Source organism: Tupaia chinensis, unplaced genomic scaffold (assembly GCF_000334495.1).
Source record: "Tupaia chinensis unplaced genomic scaffold, TupChi_1.0 Scaffold143996_1, whole genome shotgun sequence".
NCBI classification, from domain to species: domain Eukaryota; kingdom Metazoa; phylum Chordata; class Mammalia; order Scandentia; family Tupaiidae; genus Tupaia; species Tupaia belangeri.
Genome location: NW_006203847.1, coordinates 3436312 through 3452808, shown reverse-complemented (window position 1 = coordinate 3452808; position 16497 = coordinate 3436312). Strand labels below are relative to the sequence as shown.

At 37.7% G+C, this 16497-nt stretch overlaps 1 protein-coding gene across 1 annotated transcript in view; it reads right to left on the bottom strand.

Annotated features, from left to right (window-relative positions):
* Positions 1 to 16497, bottom strand: part of TENM1 (teneurin transmembrane protein 1) — a 659425-nt gene that overhangs the window by 157860 nt on the left and 485068 nt on the right. The window contains 3 exon segments of the mRNA XM_027767184.1: positions 2978 to 3245; positions 5754 to 6015; positions 13132 to 13251. Coding sequence (XP_027622985.1) covers positions 2978 to 3245; positions 5754 to 6015; positions 13132 to 13251 — 650 coding nt within the window.

The window sequence follows — 16497 nt, the reverse complement described above, 5'->3', positions numbered from 1 at the left end:
CTGTGCTCATTACAGAGAATTTGAATGAAGGCCTGGGTAGGATTAAGGGAATTAACAAGGTATGGAGACACAACCAATGACTGTTCTTGAAGGAGCAAGAGGAAGGAACAATAAAGACCAGAGAGAGCATGGGGATTTGGAGGAGGGGCTACTCAACAGAAGCTGCTATCTTCTAATGTAGAACTACAGTAAAGCAGAAACAGCGATAAATGATAAATGCCCTGATCTTGTTCTCTTCTGACCTTGCAGTCTTCATATGGTGCTACCTATGGACAAAATCAAATAAGAAGCTAGAGGGCAAAGGTGTTCAAGCAATATAGTTCACAGAACCAAGCCTCTCAAAGCACAGAGAGGTCAGAGAAGAGATTACGTGTGAGCTTGTCTGTGGGCTGGAGGGCGGGGAGAAGGGCGGATGGAAAGTAGCACAGTGTGCCTGCCTGTTAAACCTGCAGTTCTGTCATTAGAGAAGCCAACACAACACATGTCTCTGTAGACTCTATGCTTTTCACCATGTGATTTCAATACCTGGGCCACAACAAAATTGAAAAAAAATAACCAACATTTGTTGAGTGCTTACAATATGTCAAGTACTTTACTCACATCAGCTAGTTGTCCTATCATACTGAACTTATGATAAGATTATCTTTATGGTACCCATTTTATAGATGGAGAAACTCTGGGACATGGAGATTAAGTAGGAAGGAGTCGCTAAAGGTCATGGAAAATGCAAATTATGAAAAAAAATCTATGCATGAACTCAAAAAAATTTTTTTGCACCAAAGTAAACTCTTAATTCCATTTTCCCATGAACTTAAAGATATTACTCTATGAGTTTTATTTTCTTACTGGTTCTACTTTTAAAAAATTTACATTTAATCATTGTACATCTCTGCAGCATACAGTGTTTTTCAAAGCATGTACACAGTGCATATCAATCAAGTCAAAGATATTACCATATACATCATCCCCAACAGATAACTTTCCATTCTTCTTTCTGTTAAATGAGCTTTTTGAAATCCTCTTGTAATTTACTCAGTGTCACACAGTTAGTAAGGAGAGAAGAGATGATCTGAATGCAGGAAGGGAGTCTGGCTCCTGATTTTTCCTCTGAACCATGACACTCACTGTAGTAGGGAATGAGCAGGACTCTGTAGGCTGGCCAGCAACCACAATGGTAGTTAGCCTACCTGTAGAGTTCTGATAGGGATATTCTATACTGGCTGGGGACTGACTGACACTACGTGATATTCTAAGAGGAGTGCAAGATACAGAGCAGGTCAGCAGACCACAGGGTGTGCAGAGCCTAAAGAAAAGGGGGGTAGTGAATATGGCAGAAGAGATGAACTCTTAATATGGCTGACTCAGCACTGTGGAAAACAGTGGACTTTGCTGCAGAAGGGACAATAAGAGCTGTTGTTATGTGGACAGAGCAGAACTCCAATATATCCTGAACAAGGTTGGAGTTCTGTGAGGTCTGCCTGTGAGGCTGCTGATGCTTTTTTAACTGAGAAAATCCCAAACTGTCCATGCTCCTTGCATTCCAACAAAGTCCAACACAGATGAGTTAATTATTTAAATATATGAAGGTTTCTTGGGCAGAGAAGGGTTACTAGTCTTTTATTTCCCTAAATTTATTTTTCTTCTGGAAAGAAAATTGACATACTGTAGTCTGAAAAATATAGGTCAGCTACATGGGAGTTGTACCATCATAGACACTTTCAAGTGAGGTTGGGAAAATATCTCCTCTGGAGAGCTTTAAAATAGTATTCTCATCTTCTGTCCAAGGGTGGTTTCTGTGAGATACTGCCTGAAGGCACAAGGATCAATTGTCCCTAAGTGCAGGTCCACAGACCTGTACCAGGTCCCTTAGGAACTTTTCACCAACTTCTGCAAGGTAAGATAAAGAAAGACTTTGGTTTCAGTCTTTATGTCTCTCTGTCAGTGTCAGTTAGAATGTTTGCTGTCATTTCTTAGGACAGACTATTTTCCTTTTTTTCAGTGTAAAGGTATCCCTCTTTTATGACATTATGGTAGTGATATAAAACAGCAAATTGTAGTGACTTTTTTTCCTTTTAAAAATATTCTTACTTGATCAAATAAAAAACTAGCAAATCTGTTTCAGTCTCACTTTTTACAAATGTCATTTGAGAAAATTAAATATCTGAAAACGATAGGCCCAAGGACCTCTTATGATCCCTGCTATCTATAACATTCTAGATTTCAAAATCTTAAGACTATAGAAAATCAAAAGAAAGGATGATTTTTTATTTAACCTATTGAAGTAACAAGTTAATGGAGTCTAACCATCTTAGACATAAAAGATAATAAGGGGAGATGCCTATAAGTTAGGAGTTTGTAGTTTCTAAGTGGAAATGACAGTTTAAATGTCAAATCCAAAAACATGGCCTAAAGAACTCCACACCAAAGGTCACATTCAGCTCTGGAGACAGTTACAAGTTGGATATTGTGTGATTCCACTGGTATGTAGCTATCAGGAAAGGGAACTAAAATCATTTTGAAGCAAAAATACATAAAAAAAGAATTCTAAACAGGCCCAAAGAAAGTGTTTTTTTTTTTTTTAAAACAACAAAAAAACTGCTTTAAAGTTTATTTATTTATTTCTTCCATGATAGAGTGAGAGAGAGAGAGTGCTAGAGAGACAGGACCCTAACAGGACCTTACTCCATGATCCACCCTCAACCTCAGTCAGCCTGGATCACAGGTAAGTGCATGCCCAGAGTGCTCAAGGAGTTCTCCAGGACTGAATCAAGACCCCTCCCATGTGGGATTGCCTGAAAGAGCATTGTATTTTATTGCTGTGCCACCATCAGGCCCCTCAAAGGGAGTGTTTAATTGGAAACACAGTAGATCTTTAGAGTAGAAAAAAGCATAATTATTCCAAATATAAATTAATATGCAACTAGTACTTTCTGGTTTGTGAACACAATGCTATTTACATAGAATTAGTTCAACATACCCAAAGCCTCTGCCAGGCCCCAAACCTTCTGTCCGTAGATGTCTGTCTTGTTCCAGGCAAATGTGTACACGAGATTAACTGCAGCAGGAAACCACTTCTGGGTGAGTCGTCCTTCCACTGCTACTGTGAGGTGTACTTTTATCATCCCCACAGGAATTGTTGAATGTGTCAGAAGGATCCGTAGCAGGGTTTTATACCCGGGGGTGCGGCTGCTCAAGTAACTCAGCCTCACAAAGCTGGAAGGAATAGGGATTTCCTCCTGTACGACCTAAAAAACAAAAAGCCAAATTGGCCCTTATCTGTGGTCACAGGTAGATGAGGATATTGCATACCCTATTGTCTCAGAAACATCCCAGATGAGAGCGCCTAAAGGGATGTAAGGATGTCAAGGCATTTGTACCCAAATCTTTATGAGACTGTTTGACCATAGGTTTTGAATTTTTTATCAACTCTACATGGAGACAAGACATCCAGCCATCTCTAAGGATTGCTCTCATTTTTCCCCTCCCAGAAAAGATTGTGTAAAGAATGATTTCAGTTTTTCAACAGCGTTCCAAAAATTGTTTAGTAGGAGTTGAAAAAGATCACACTGCTGAATGTCAAGCAATGCACTGCTATGGGATCCATTAAGGGGTCTTTTTCTTATATATACATACAAAAAAAAAATCCTGTTTGGTGGTAAGTCATATATCATAAAACCATTGCTGTAATCCGTATTCAGGCTAAGCTCTATAAGAGCCTCCAGAAGCAGGCTCAGCAAGTGATATTTTATGACAAAGATTATGGTTTCCTTAGAATTAATCTTTACTGATGCCATCAAAATTGTTTTCTTTGGGGTTTTGGAATGACCTTGAGGCCAAGTTTTTAATCAAATTTTTCTTATATATTTCTCTGTGCCTGGATGTACCAGTGGCTGGAGGAAGTTTTTCCAAGTTGGCACCTGTGACTAAGGACCAAATAACTCCCCAATTAATTCCTCTGCAAACTTTATACTAAACATCAGTCTCCAAGTGAAAATGCCACTTGGCTTCTTTAATGAATTACTAATACTCATTTATCACCATCAATAGAGTTAAATAGCCAAAAGCGGTAACTAAACTGAATCTTGTGTTCCATGACTTTCATCTTTCAAAACGCATCTGAAGGAAAAGCCCAGTCAGCACGTTTAACGAAACATGGGTAATATGGATAGTTTTGGGTTCTCATTAATGTTTACCTCAGAACCTTGATCCCTCTTTACTCTTCTAAACTGGTGCATATAGCAGACTTGATTGGTATCAAGTATCTTGGTATCTCGTATTGTATAGGATTTCTGGTTATTCTCCTGCTTATGTTGACACAATTCTTTATGTATACTTTGCCCAGTTTTCCTTCCCCCACATTAGTTATTTGATACCAAAGTTGTCCACTGGCTGTCTTGTCAGATGGTGGCAGAAATACAAGAGTGAACAGCATGACATTCACTGCCTTAGTAATTCACTTCCCTAAGGAAACATGCAATTCTTGATAAATGTGAAGACTTTGGTACTGAAAGAAGACCCATATTTCTCAATAGTATGTGTGAAGGGACTGGTGTACCAATGAAATGTGCTTATTACATATTACTGTCTTTCTTTTTCTTCCTTTCTAAGAAAAATGGGAGGAAAAAACCAAAAACAAGAGAGACAACTTTTTAGACTTTTTTCCCCCCTCTTTTTCTGTAGAACACAATTTGCACATGATCCTTTCCTTAGTTTCTTCTGGGCACCACTAATAGATGGTGGGGATTTTCTGGTAGAAGAAAAACCAAACCAATCGTAGAGTTTACACTTATCTCTTTTTTTCCTTTTTTTTTTTAGAGGGTGTATACACTTGCAGGAGAGAGGGCGACAGAGAGGGAGTGGGAACAAGAGAGAGAAAGTGAGAGAGCAATCCCCACCCCATGGGGGAATGGACATGTCACAATCCTCTCTTCTCCATTTCTCCTTACAGGATTTTGGACATGCATGCAAATGTACTTTTCAAGCCACCGGGCCTGTGACTTGAATAGCATAGCTAGTCATATGGGATCCAGCTGCTTTAACCACCATGCCACTAGCTGACCCCCATTTACCTCTTTTTGAGTATAATTCTTGATTTCTAGACATGTAAGATTTATGGGTATAATCCAGTGGTTTCTACACTTAGTTACCATTAACATGTTTTTGTACTATGATGAGGGAATTGTGCTAAGGTTGTTTGAGTGGCTTAAAAGTAAAATGACAATTTTGAATGCTCAGTAAAGAATTCTCATGAATGCTAAAACAGCAGGCTTAGAAATGTATTTTCTTTAAAGTTTGAACAATCAGAAGCAAAGGCTTGAAAACTACCTTTATTAAACACTGCTTAACAAGATGACAATGGATGCAAACTAGACAATGGAAGAAAACTAAGTTTCTTAAGGAGTCTTAATTTGAAAACCGTAAATGGTCCAAGCTTAGTGATTATACCATTATCACTATTAAGCCAGCTAAATTTGTTCTTCAGAGAACAGTGCTCATTAGGTCAAGGTTTTGGGTTAATTCTTATGATATCTAGTTAATCTTGCTGTTCCATGGCCACAGATAGCACCACAATGCACTGGCATGTCATCTGGCATATATGTGTCAGAGAGACTATATTTGATGGCTTCTCTAAACAAATGAAGGGTAGCACATTATAGGGCTTTCAGAAACAATAAGAAAAGGAATTTGGACATAAAATATTATTGGCCACTCTGATTCTGTGATTTTATACATTCAAAGGCCAATGTACCCACCTGCAGCTCAGGAACAATAGTTCCCCTCTCTGGACAGGAACCTCCAAATGATGTGAGTGGGGAAGGAAGCACAATAGGGTTTGGGCTGATGAGGTTAGAGATATCGCAGGATGGTGGGTCTGTTACAACTCTCTGCATGGTTACTTTCTCCACCACAATAAACTGATTCCAGGGCAACCAGAGTGTCCTCTTCTCTGATAGGAAAGGTGACCGGTCGAAGATTAAGATGACAGAGATGCCACCAATGGCTACAAGGTCAAAGCTGAAAAGGAAAGAATATGAGACAGTGACAACCACATGAACAATCAAATTAAAATTAAGGTTTAAAAAAAGGAGGCTAATTTTAGTTCCCTTTCATCTTTCAGAGCCCAACTATATTCGTTTGTATTCTGTATTTTATAAATTCCCTCTAACTAAATATTCATTCCATGGATGACTTCTTTTCACTACCCAGTAGACTTCTGAGAAGAAATTCCATCCCACTGGTTGATATCCTTCAAGAATTTGTAAGCCAATTTTAACATTATCTTAAACAAAATCACTGTATGCACTTTTTTGCAAAGCCAAATCTGACACTGCTGCTCTCCCTGGTGCTAGAGATAACAGAAAGATGACCATTTAACATTCAGTAGCTTTTTCAGTATAATGCATTATTCATCTTCAAAAAAAAATTCCTATAATGTAACATAAAAAAAGTAAGGAGCCAAAAGGCTAAATATCTTGCTTGGAGTCACAAACATGGTGTCAGAACGCAGAGTCTTTGAGATGGCATATGGAGAAAGATAACAGCAGTGGAAAATTGTTCAGTGAAATCTGATGGAACTAGGACATGCCTGAACCCTCTTCATCAGACTACCCTCTTTTGGCTCCCTATTCTACTTGAACCCCAGGTCAGAATTTCCGGTTTGTTCCAGGATGGCTCTTGGTTTACTTTTGAGGACTGCTTTTAATGGACCCTGTCCATTTCCATGACAACTCCTTCTATATCTCTGACAAAGCAAGACTACTCATATAAGCTAATTTTGTCCATTTCTATATATGGTCTCTGACAGTCCTCTAGCCTTGGAGCATAAGAGACTCAGATTTCAGTTCATTCTGCACTAGATGGTCCTACCTCACTTCTCTTTTAAATATACTGATGTCTTTGAGATAATGTACTTTAGAGCATTCAAAAAGCATAAAATACTATATAAGTAAGGTAATGATAAATTATTATCATTGTATCTTAAAAATGGGTAAAGGGCAATATGTTGTCTCTTACTATTCAAAGCAACTTAAATCCACAGAAGAGAGATGTAAGCAATTCACAAAATTAGCAATGATCTTTGAGTAAAACACTTTTTCAACAATAAAAAGCCCTGATAGAGAATTAGACTTAATTATGGACATTTCACCACTCCCTTCATATAACATTTATTATATTTATTATGATATTACCAATCAGGTCTGATTGCAGAAATCTTCCAGATAAAGATAAGTGGACAGTAACAAAGAATGTATAATACTGTATTTTTTATTGTCATTTTTTTTCAGTGAAGTAGCTGTAATATTAAGGCAGTTTCCAAAAAGAGGATTTGAAGAACTGCATTAGCTATAGGAAATAATCTAGGTTGGAACTAAAAAAAGAAAATCTAAACAGCTTATGGTTTAAGACAGAGAAGCTGAATTCATGATAATACAGAAGCAGTTTAAGGCAAATATGGTGGGGAAAATCCAATACTACTTGTCAAGAAACCTTTCCTCTAGTTCACCTTCCACATTGATTTAATGCTGTCCTTGGGCAAGTCTATTTGTTTCACCCAAACCTTGACTCTTGACTCCTAAAAACTGAAGTATGTATTTATTAAAAAAAAAAAAAAGTAGGCCTAGCCATGATGGCACAAGTGGAAGGGTACTGCTGCATAGTGTCTGAGGCAACATAGGAGGTCAGAGTGTGGTTCCTGGCCCAACCTAAACATGGTGGTCCATGCGTATGGTCTTAGCTAGCTGGGAAAATGGGGTGGAATGACTATAAAACATGGCAAAACTCTGTCAAAGAGAACTACATCTCTCCTTCACCTGTTTGCTTTCTCTCCCACATGTAGTGCATTTTCTCTCTCTAATTAAAACAAACAAAACCCAGCAACTAAACTATCCAAACAGGAACATATGTACTTTGGAATTACTATTTACTTCTAGAAAGATTAAGTAGACATGGCAGGCATCTTGTTTTGTAGAAAGAATGTGGGTCTGGCTTGACACATGCCTGGGTTTGAATCCCAGCTCTGCCATATTAACTTTTTGTCTTTGGGCTAGTTATTTAACCTCCATGAGTTGCAGTTTCTCACTAGTAAAATGGGACCAGTATGATCTACCTATCAGCTACAATAGTAAATGAATAAATAAGATAGACTTAAGGGTCAAGCATAGGGGCTCCACACATGTTAACTTTCTCTCACATCAGATCAATTGCCCTATTAAATTTACCGTATGTTTTCTCAGACATAGTTCAAATGAACTATAGGCCAGTTTTTGATTATCACCATGAATAGATACTGATTTTTAAATTCCTCTTGGGACTCTCCCTAGGCTTCTTACGATAGTTAATTTTTTTTAGAGGTTTTTGCTATAGAGTGCACATGCTCTCCAGAAAGACAGAGAAAGACAGTGAGATAGAAAGCAAGAAATCACCCCCCAGGGGGATGCCCACGCCGCAATTCCTTCTCCTCCATTCTCCTCTTGGGATCTTGGGCACACACGCAGATGCGCCCGGTGTGAGTTTAAGTCACTGGGTCTGGGACTCGAACCATGGTTGACTACATGGGAGTTCAGTGTCATAGCCATTACACTAACTGCTGGTCCCAATGATAGTTAATTTTATAACTCAACCTGGTCAGATTATGGTACTGAGCTATTTAATAAGATACCAAGCTAGGAGTTGCTGTGGAGGTATTTTGTGAATGTGATTAATATTTACAATCAGTTGACTATAAGTAGATTGTTTTTGCTGACATAAATGGACCTCATTCAATCAGCTGAAGGTCTTAAGAGTAAAACTGAGGTTTCTATGAGGAAGAAGAAATTCTGCTTCAAGACTGCTGCATCAAGTCCTTCCTGAGGGTTTGTAGTCTGCCAGCTGCCCTACAGATTTCAGACTTGCCAGTCCCCACAATTACATAAGCCAATTGCTAGACATAAATTGAAATAAATCTCTCTCCTTTACTTCATACATCTATTGGATTGTCAGAAAAGTTCTAATGCATTTTCACATAGGAAAACAGAAAAAATACATCATGATTTTTCCAACAATCCAATATAACACATTATATGCACACATGCACACATCATAAGCATGAAGGAACTCCAAAAAGTTCCTGGAAAATGAGATTAAAATACTAATTTATTTTGATGCAAATAAATTTGAAATCCATGAATAGTTTTTTTCCCCTTAATATGCATTTTTCCATATACTTTTTAAAGACTCCCTCATATATTCCATTTTTCTGGAGAACTCTGATTGATATACTTCTCTTCCCAACTAGTTGTTATACAGTAAACATTGCTTCGGTGACTCATTAATTGACATGGAGTTGGAAAGTGGATCTGTGGCCAAAAATCTATCTAAACTATCCCAATGCCAAATAGAATGTTCTCTGAATGATTCTTTTAGATTGCTCCCACCACAAATCACCTCCATTCTCATGGATCATTAAGAAATTGCTATAAAGTCATATAAGAATGGGAATAAAAGACCCAAGGGAAAGGATTTATTTGTTTGGAGATGGTTGTCAATCCATAATAGGTCAATCCAGTCCTAGCTATAGATGAAAGAACTATTGAAATCTATGTAAAAATGCTTATCTCTGCTTTATGGTATCTATAAATGAACAAATTTTTGGCTTGAGGAAACAAGAGGGAAACCTATCTTTGTGTTTGGTCTTCAGAACAAAGTTCTTCAGAACAAAGTTCTTCAGAGTTTTAATAATACTTTTCAAAAATTTTCTAAGATGGTCATCACTTCACCTATTTTATCATGAACTGAACTATCTATATTTTTCTTTCAACTTTTTACTAAGTACTGGCTATATATCTAAGTTTAAAGTGGTAAGTCATAGACCATAAGAGTCAGGTTAGGCCCAGCCTTTCTGTCAGAGTCATTAGCACATCAGACTGCAGTGCTGAAAGTCACTTGGTAACTGCCTACTCCCCAGCCCAGCTTGTCTGAAAAGATGGGAGATTCGAGACCAGCAGTTGATGCAATGGCTATGTCGCTGGACTCCCATGTGGTCGACTGTGGTTCAAGTCCCGGACCTGGTGGTTTAAACTCATGCCGGACATGTGTGCGTGTGTGCCCAAGATCCCAAGAGGAGAATGAAGGAGAAGGGATTGCGGTGTGGCCATCCCCTCTGGGGGATGATTTCTCCCTTTCTGTCTCTGTGTCTCTTTCTGTCTGTCTGGTGAGTACGCACGCCCTATAGCAAAAACCTCTTCAAAAAAAGAAAAGAAAAGATGGGAGATTCACATGCATATACCCATGATCCTGAATGGCTGAAGGACTGGAGGAGAGAGATTGTAGTGTGACCAAGCTCTGTGAAGAGTGCTTATCTCTCCCTCTCTTTCTGTCTCTCTTTCTGGCCCTCTCACATCTGCATCCACATACTCTATCAAGGAATAAAGAAAAATGAAAAGAGAGACAGATTACTAGGGATCAAATCTTGAGCTCCATCTTTATCTGTGTTAATCTATTGGGTCATCGAAAAAGTCATGATGTTTTTTTCTATGCAAAAATGAATCATGACTTTTCCAATGACTGAATAGATACATTTTCTCATCTGCCAAATGGTGCTGATAATAAGGATAGCTACCTCTTAGTTTGTTGAGGATGAAAATAGAATGACATTAATGAAAGTGTCTTGTATATAGCACATACTCATAAATATTCATTTTTCCTTTATAATTGTCCTTTTTCTTTTCTACTATGCTGGCCACTCTATATCTGAATATGTACTCTCTTCACACTTTTAAAGGGCTGAGACTTCCACTCCTATCCTTCCTCTGCTCTGTATACACCACCTTGGCCCCATCATAACACCTTTTCTAGTTCTCTAGGGAAAGTTGTCAATCAGCTTTTGCAAGTGGTTGAAATGGGGGGAAGGGGAAATAGTTGTACATCCCACATAACCTATCTACATTTAACAAAGCCTTTGAGAGAGCTGAGAGCTTAATCCAAAGCAGTGATACCATTGGTGAGATTGACAAACACTGAGGCCGACTGGTGAGATTGAGATTTGGAAACAGAGGACCCTTTCAGCATCTTGCATATTATACTTTGTCTACTAGGTATACAAATGCTAATCTCAGCCTTTTTATAATCTTTTGCCCTCAGGTATATTTTCCCTACGATTTTCTACTTTTGAAATGTACTCAATCTGAGGTAGCAATGAGCAGACACATATAAATGGAAACTCTTGCCATGCTGTCACTTTGTGTCCAAGAAATGACAGTGGGACAGTCTGGCTGGCATTTGGGGCACATATTTTGAATGCTTATACCCTTTATGGAGCCTGAGGGGAGAGTTATTGCCAGAGGGGATTCTGGCTAGTATCTGTCATCTACATAAACCTAGTTCTCACAGTGAGCTTGGCAGAGGAGGGTCTTGGCATTTTACTTAAAACCAAAAACACTAAAATAACAACAAAAATTACTCTCTTTAATGTTCTTTGAAAACTGGAAACAGGAATTTTTAGGCTTTTTAGACACTGAAATTCTTTTAGCTTCTTTGGTGAATATCAAATAATTCACTGAAATACTTGTTAACAGCTTTAAAAAAATCGAGGGTCCATTAGTTCTCCATGAGAAGTCAAATGTCTCAGAGGGCATATTCTATTTAAAGAAATAACACGTTTTTCAATTTACAGCAATGGTTGAAGATGCTGGCAAGGGAGAGGCTGGCTTTGTGTACCAGTTACTGAATTATCTAAATTCTATTATTCAATCTAACTGAGAAAAAGGTCCATTTAAATAAAAAGAGAGCTCCAATTATGTAATATTTGAAAGGCAATATAGTCTTTATTATACACACACACTTTCACACATACAAGGGTACTTCAGAAAGTTAACATAAATCTGAATTAAAGTACATTTATTTTAGGGCAAAAAATTTGAAATCTATGCGTGTTTTTTTTTCCATGAAATATGTTTTCTATGACCTTTTTGAAGAATGTGCATGCGTGCACTTAGACTACCTGTTACTAAAGTAGTTCTGCTGAGTTAGTTTTAATGAATAGAAGGCTCGTTAGTAACTTGTAATATAATTTATATACAAGTAATTCATATGATTTACTATTCCTTCAAATAGTTTGTCTTCTTAAGTAAGTTAAAACTCTTTCTTATTATCTTTTTTGACTAAATTTTTATAAGTACTTTCTTCACAGGCAATTGAAACAATTAATTTAGTATAACCCAAGCTGAATAGCTAACTTTCTGGAGTGGTTACAACTCATATGGTTTGATTGTAGGTTCTTGAAATACTGCAAAAAAGCTCCAAGTCACCAGGTCTTTTTGTGTATTGAAGTAGCTCATTATGAGTAGGGCATTTTAAGGGTAACCACATTATTACAGTATTCCCGAGAGTCATAAGTAGGCACCTTTAAATTGGATACATGAGTCTATTGACTCTAATATTCTGAACAAATGTCTATCCAAATGACAGCAACAGAATGTTTTTGTGAGAAAATTTTTTTTTCAAGATAAAAATGTTTTGCATAGAGGTGCTGCTTCCCAGGTCTCAGATTACCTAGAGAAGCTCTAAGAGAGCAGCCTGGTGGTTGATGTTTAACTTAAATCTCTGTAGTTATATAGGCTGGCCATGTTTATTGATCAGCTGCAGCCAGTAGCCACATAGACAGCTCAGGGAAGACAAAGTTAAATGACAATGTGATTACATTCTGCACTTCTGCAAGAAAACTTTGCATGTGTTCATTTCTAAAATATTTTGGGATTGTTGTGGGAGAACAGCCTAGGTGTTCCATGGATCCTTATTTATTATATGCGTGATCCCACTGAACTTTGAAGTTGGATTTATAAATGGAATTATTGGGTCATCAGGAAAGTCATGATGCATTTTTGCATAGCAAGACACAGAAAAATATGACATGGCTTTCCTGATGACTTAACTGTTTAAGGATAAAAGACTTTCACATGGCCAGGGTTTCAAGAAGACTTGGGAGAAGTAATGAAGGGTTAGATGAAAAATATGATTTGAATTAGATGGGGAATAGATGAATAAATATCACCAGTGATTTTCCTAGTGACAGCTGTATCATCCGAGCTCTGATTTTATCCATGGCTAGAAGTCAATATTTGTCTCCCAACATAAACAAAAGCAATATTGACATACCTTCCATCTTGTCGACTGATGGTAAACCCATAATCACTGTGGTGCAAGAAACTGACATTCACTCCCACTAGAGGAGTTCCGTCTACAGCCACCACTTGGCCTCGAATCACACAGGCACGCCTGCAACACAACACCAAAGGTAAATTTTTAAAAAATTACATTGAGAGTAGATTCTAGAAGTCAAGTTGTACAGATACTACCAAACACATTCAAGTATAACAAAGAAAAGAATAATTTTCATCAATCAGTAGTAACTACTAATGATATTTTGAGGAAGATAAGTATATCTTTTTCACCCCTCAGAATGGGATTATATTAGGTATAAGTCTCTGAATCCTGATATTTTAAAGGTAATGCTATATTATCAACATTGTTGAATGTAATTAGAAATCCTTAATATATAATTTTGTTGTTTTACATATATATATACATATATATATGTGTGTGTGTATACATATATATGTATATATATGTATATATGTGTGTGTGTGTATACATATATATATACGTATATATATATGTATACACACATACACACACTTCCCCCTATTTCTCACTCTCTGCCATTTCCCACCCTCCTCCCTCACTATCTCTGGTGTCTACAGGTGCTTTCCATTCCTCCCACACACACATATGCATTGAGTTTCTTATTATTTCCTTGGTAAAGATTTTTAGTTGTGAAAGGATACTTTTGTCTTATCAAAAGTAAAATGAATGATATTAGTTAATATATAAATACACTGTAGATATGAATAAAGACCCTACTGACCACTTTTCTCCCATGTCCTGGTTTTCTCACCAGAGGTAATCAACAAAATCAATTTCTGTTTGCATTTTTATGCATTCAGCATTTTTAAGGCTCTTGATATATACTATCAAATTGCTTTTTCTAGAAAAACAGCCAAAAAACTGAACAAACATAGTTAGATATACTTAAAGTCTATGAAAGAGACATGATCTCTGACAGTGATACCTTGTTTTTCTTGCCTAATTTAAATAAAACATTTCAGGACATTTTTCCTTTAAACAAACGAGTTTCATCCTTGCCAGAGAATGGAATTGCATTAAGTTAGCTCCTAAATAGGACTCTCTCCCAGGGACGTAGTACATTAAAATGTCCACTAATTTCGGCTCTAGCGTGGCTAACATGCTGTAACAAATTCTAGGAGTCTGGCAGTTCAGAAGAGGGCCCTGGGACAAATCCCAAGCAAAGATTTTTCACTGGTCTGCCATAATTTGGTGTGCAGGGGAGTCAGTGTCCTTTTTTTCCGCCCCCCAACATAGGATTCAGAGTATCCAAGGCAGCTCAATCCTGGATTAAAAGGGGTCATGTTATTCCAGCAATATGGCTTTCCAGAATAACCCTGGTAATTCTGCCCTGAGATTATAGACTGAACAACACAAACAAGGCAAGGCAAGTATGTAAAGGCTCATGGTCACAAGGACCATTTGAGAAAAAATAAATGAACCTTTGAATAAGCAAAAGACAGTTACCAGCCAAAGTTTGTTTTATATGTTTTAGCCAATAAACCTCACTAGTAAATTCCACTGCAATCAGCGGAACTGTTATAAATTAAGCTAATAAGATTTATCCTGAAGTACCTGAGGTCTTCCTTCAACACAAATTACAAGCCATTAAGTATTACACAAAGGTAAGCTAGTCTTTTAAAAAAGAAAAAGACAGTTCCCAGCCAAAGTTTGTTTTATATGTTTTAGCCAATAAACCTCACTAGTAAATTCCACTGCAATCAGCGGAACTGTTATAAATTAAGCTAATAGTTAACAGTTGATGGTGGAGGTATGACACCAGTTAACAGTTGATGGTGGAGGTATGACACCAGTTAACAGTTGATGGTGGAGGTATGACACCAGTTAACAGTTGATGGTGGAGGTATGACACCAGTTAACAGTTGATGGTGGAGGTATGACACCAGTTAACAGTTGATGGTGGAGGTATGACACCAGTTAACAGTTGATGGTGGAGGTATGACACCAGTTAACAGTTGATGGTGGAGGTATGACACCAGTTAACAGTTGATGGTGGAGGTATGACACCAGTTAACAGTTGATGGTGGAGGTATGACACCAGTTAACAGTTGATGGTGGAGGTATGACACCAGTTAACAGTTGATGGTGGAGGTATGACACCAGTTAACAGTTGATGGTGGAGGTATGACACCAGTTAACAGTTGATGGTGGAGGTATGACACCAGTTAACAGTTGATGGTGGAGGTATGACACCAGTTAACAGTTGATGGTGGAGGTATGACACCAGTTAACAGTTGATGGTGGAGGTATGACACCAGTTAACAGTTGATGGTGGAGGTATGACACCAGTTAACAGTTGATGGTGGAGGTATGACACCAGTTAACAGTTGATGGTGGAGGTATGACACCAGTTAACAGTTGATGGTGGAGGTATGACACCAGTTAACAGTTGATGGTGGAGGTATGACACCAGTTAACAGTTGATGGTGGAGGTATGACACCAGTTAACAGTTGATGGTGGAGGTATGACACCAGTTAACAGTTGATGGTGGAGGTATGACACCAGTTAACAGTTGATGGTGGAGGTATGACACCAGTTAACAGTTAATGGTACATGTATGAGCAACACAGAATTGTTGCTCCATTGATTTTTCTTCTGTTTTGTTTTTTTTTTTTAAGAATTTTTTCCCATAGGGCGTGTGCATTCTCCAGAGACATAAAATGAGAAATCACACTCCAAGGAGAGATGGCCAAAGCACAATCCCTTCTCCTCTGTTCTCCTTTCAGAATTTTCGGCATGCAACTACATGCGCCTAGTGTAAGTTTACAGCCACTGGGTCCAGGATTCCAACCACAGTTGACTACATGGGACTCCTGCACCTTAACCACTTGGTTCGAGTGGTTAACCACTATACATTAACCATTACACCACCTGCTGGCCCCGCTCCATTAATTCTTAATACAGGATGAGATGTTATACATTGCAAACAAAACCAGTAACTAAGTATGTTATCATCTTGAAAAGGAAAAAAATGAAGACATACTATATTGGGAAATCTTTACCAGTTTTTTTATTGCTGTTTCCCCACACACAATATCATATTGACATATATGAGATATATAATTGTGCTGTTTTATTTACTTTTAGATAGCACTGAAAAGAATATATAGCAATAATTCAACTAGGTATGATTAAAGTAAAATTATCTTTGAAGTTGAAGAAAGATGTTTTACAGGAAACTCTCTTGATTCTGAAAATACACATATAAAATCATAACAGTCTTTTTTTTTTTTGAGAGGTTTTTGCTATAGAGTTTGTACACTCTTCAGAAAGACAGAGACAGAGAGACAGAAAGTGGGAAATCACCCCTAGGGGAG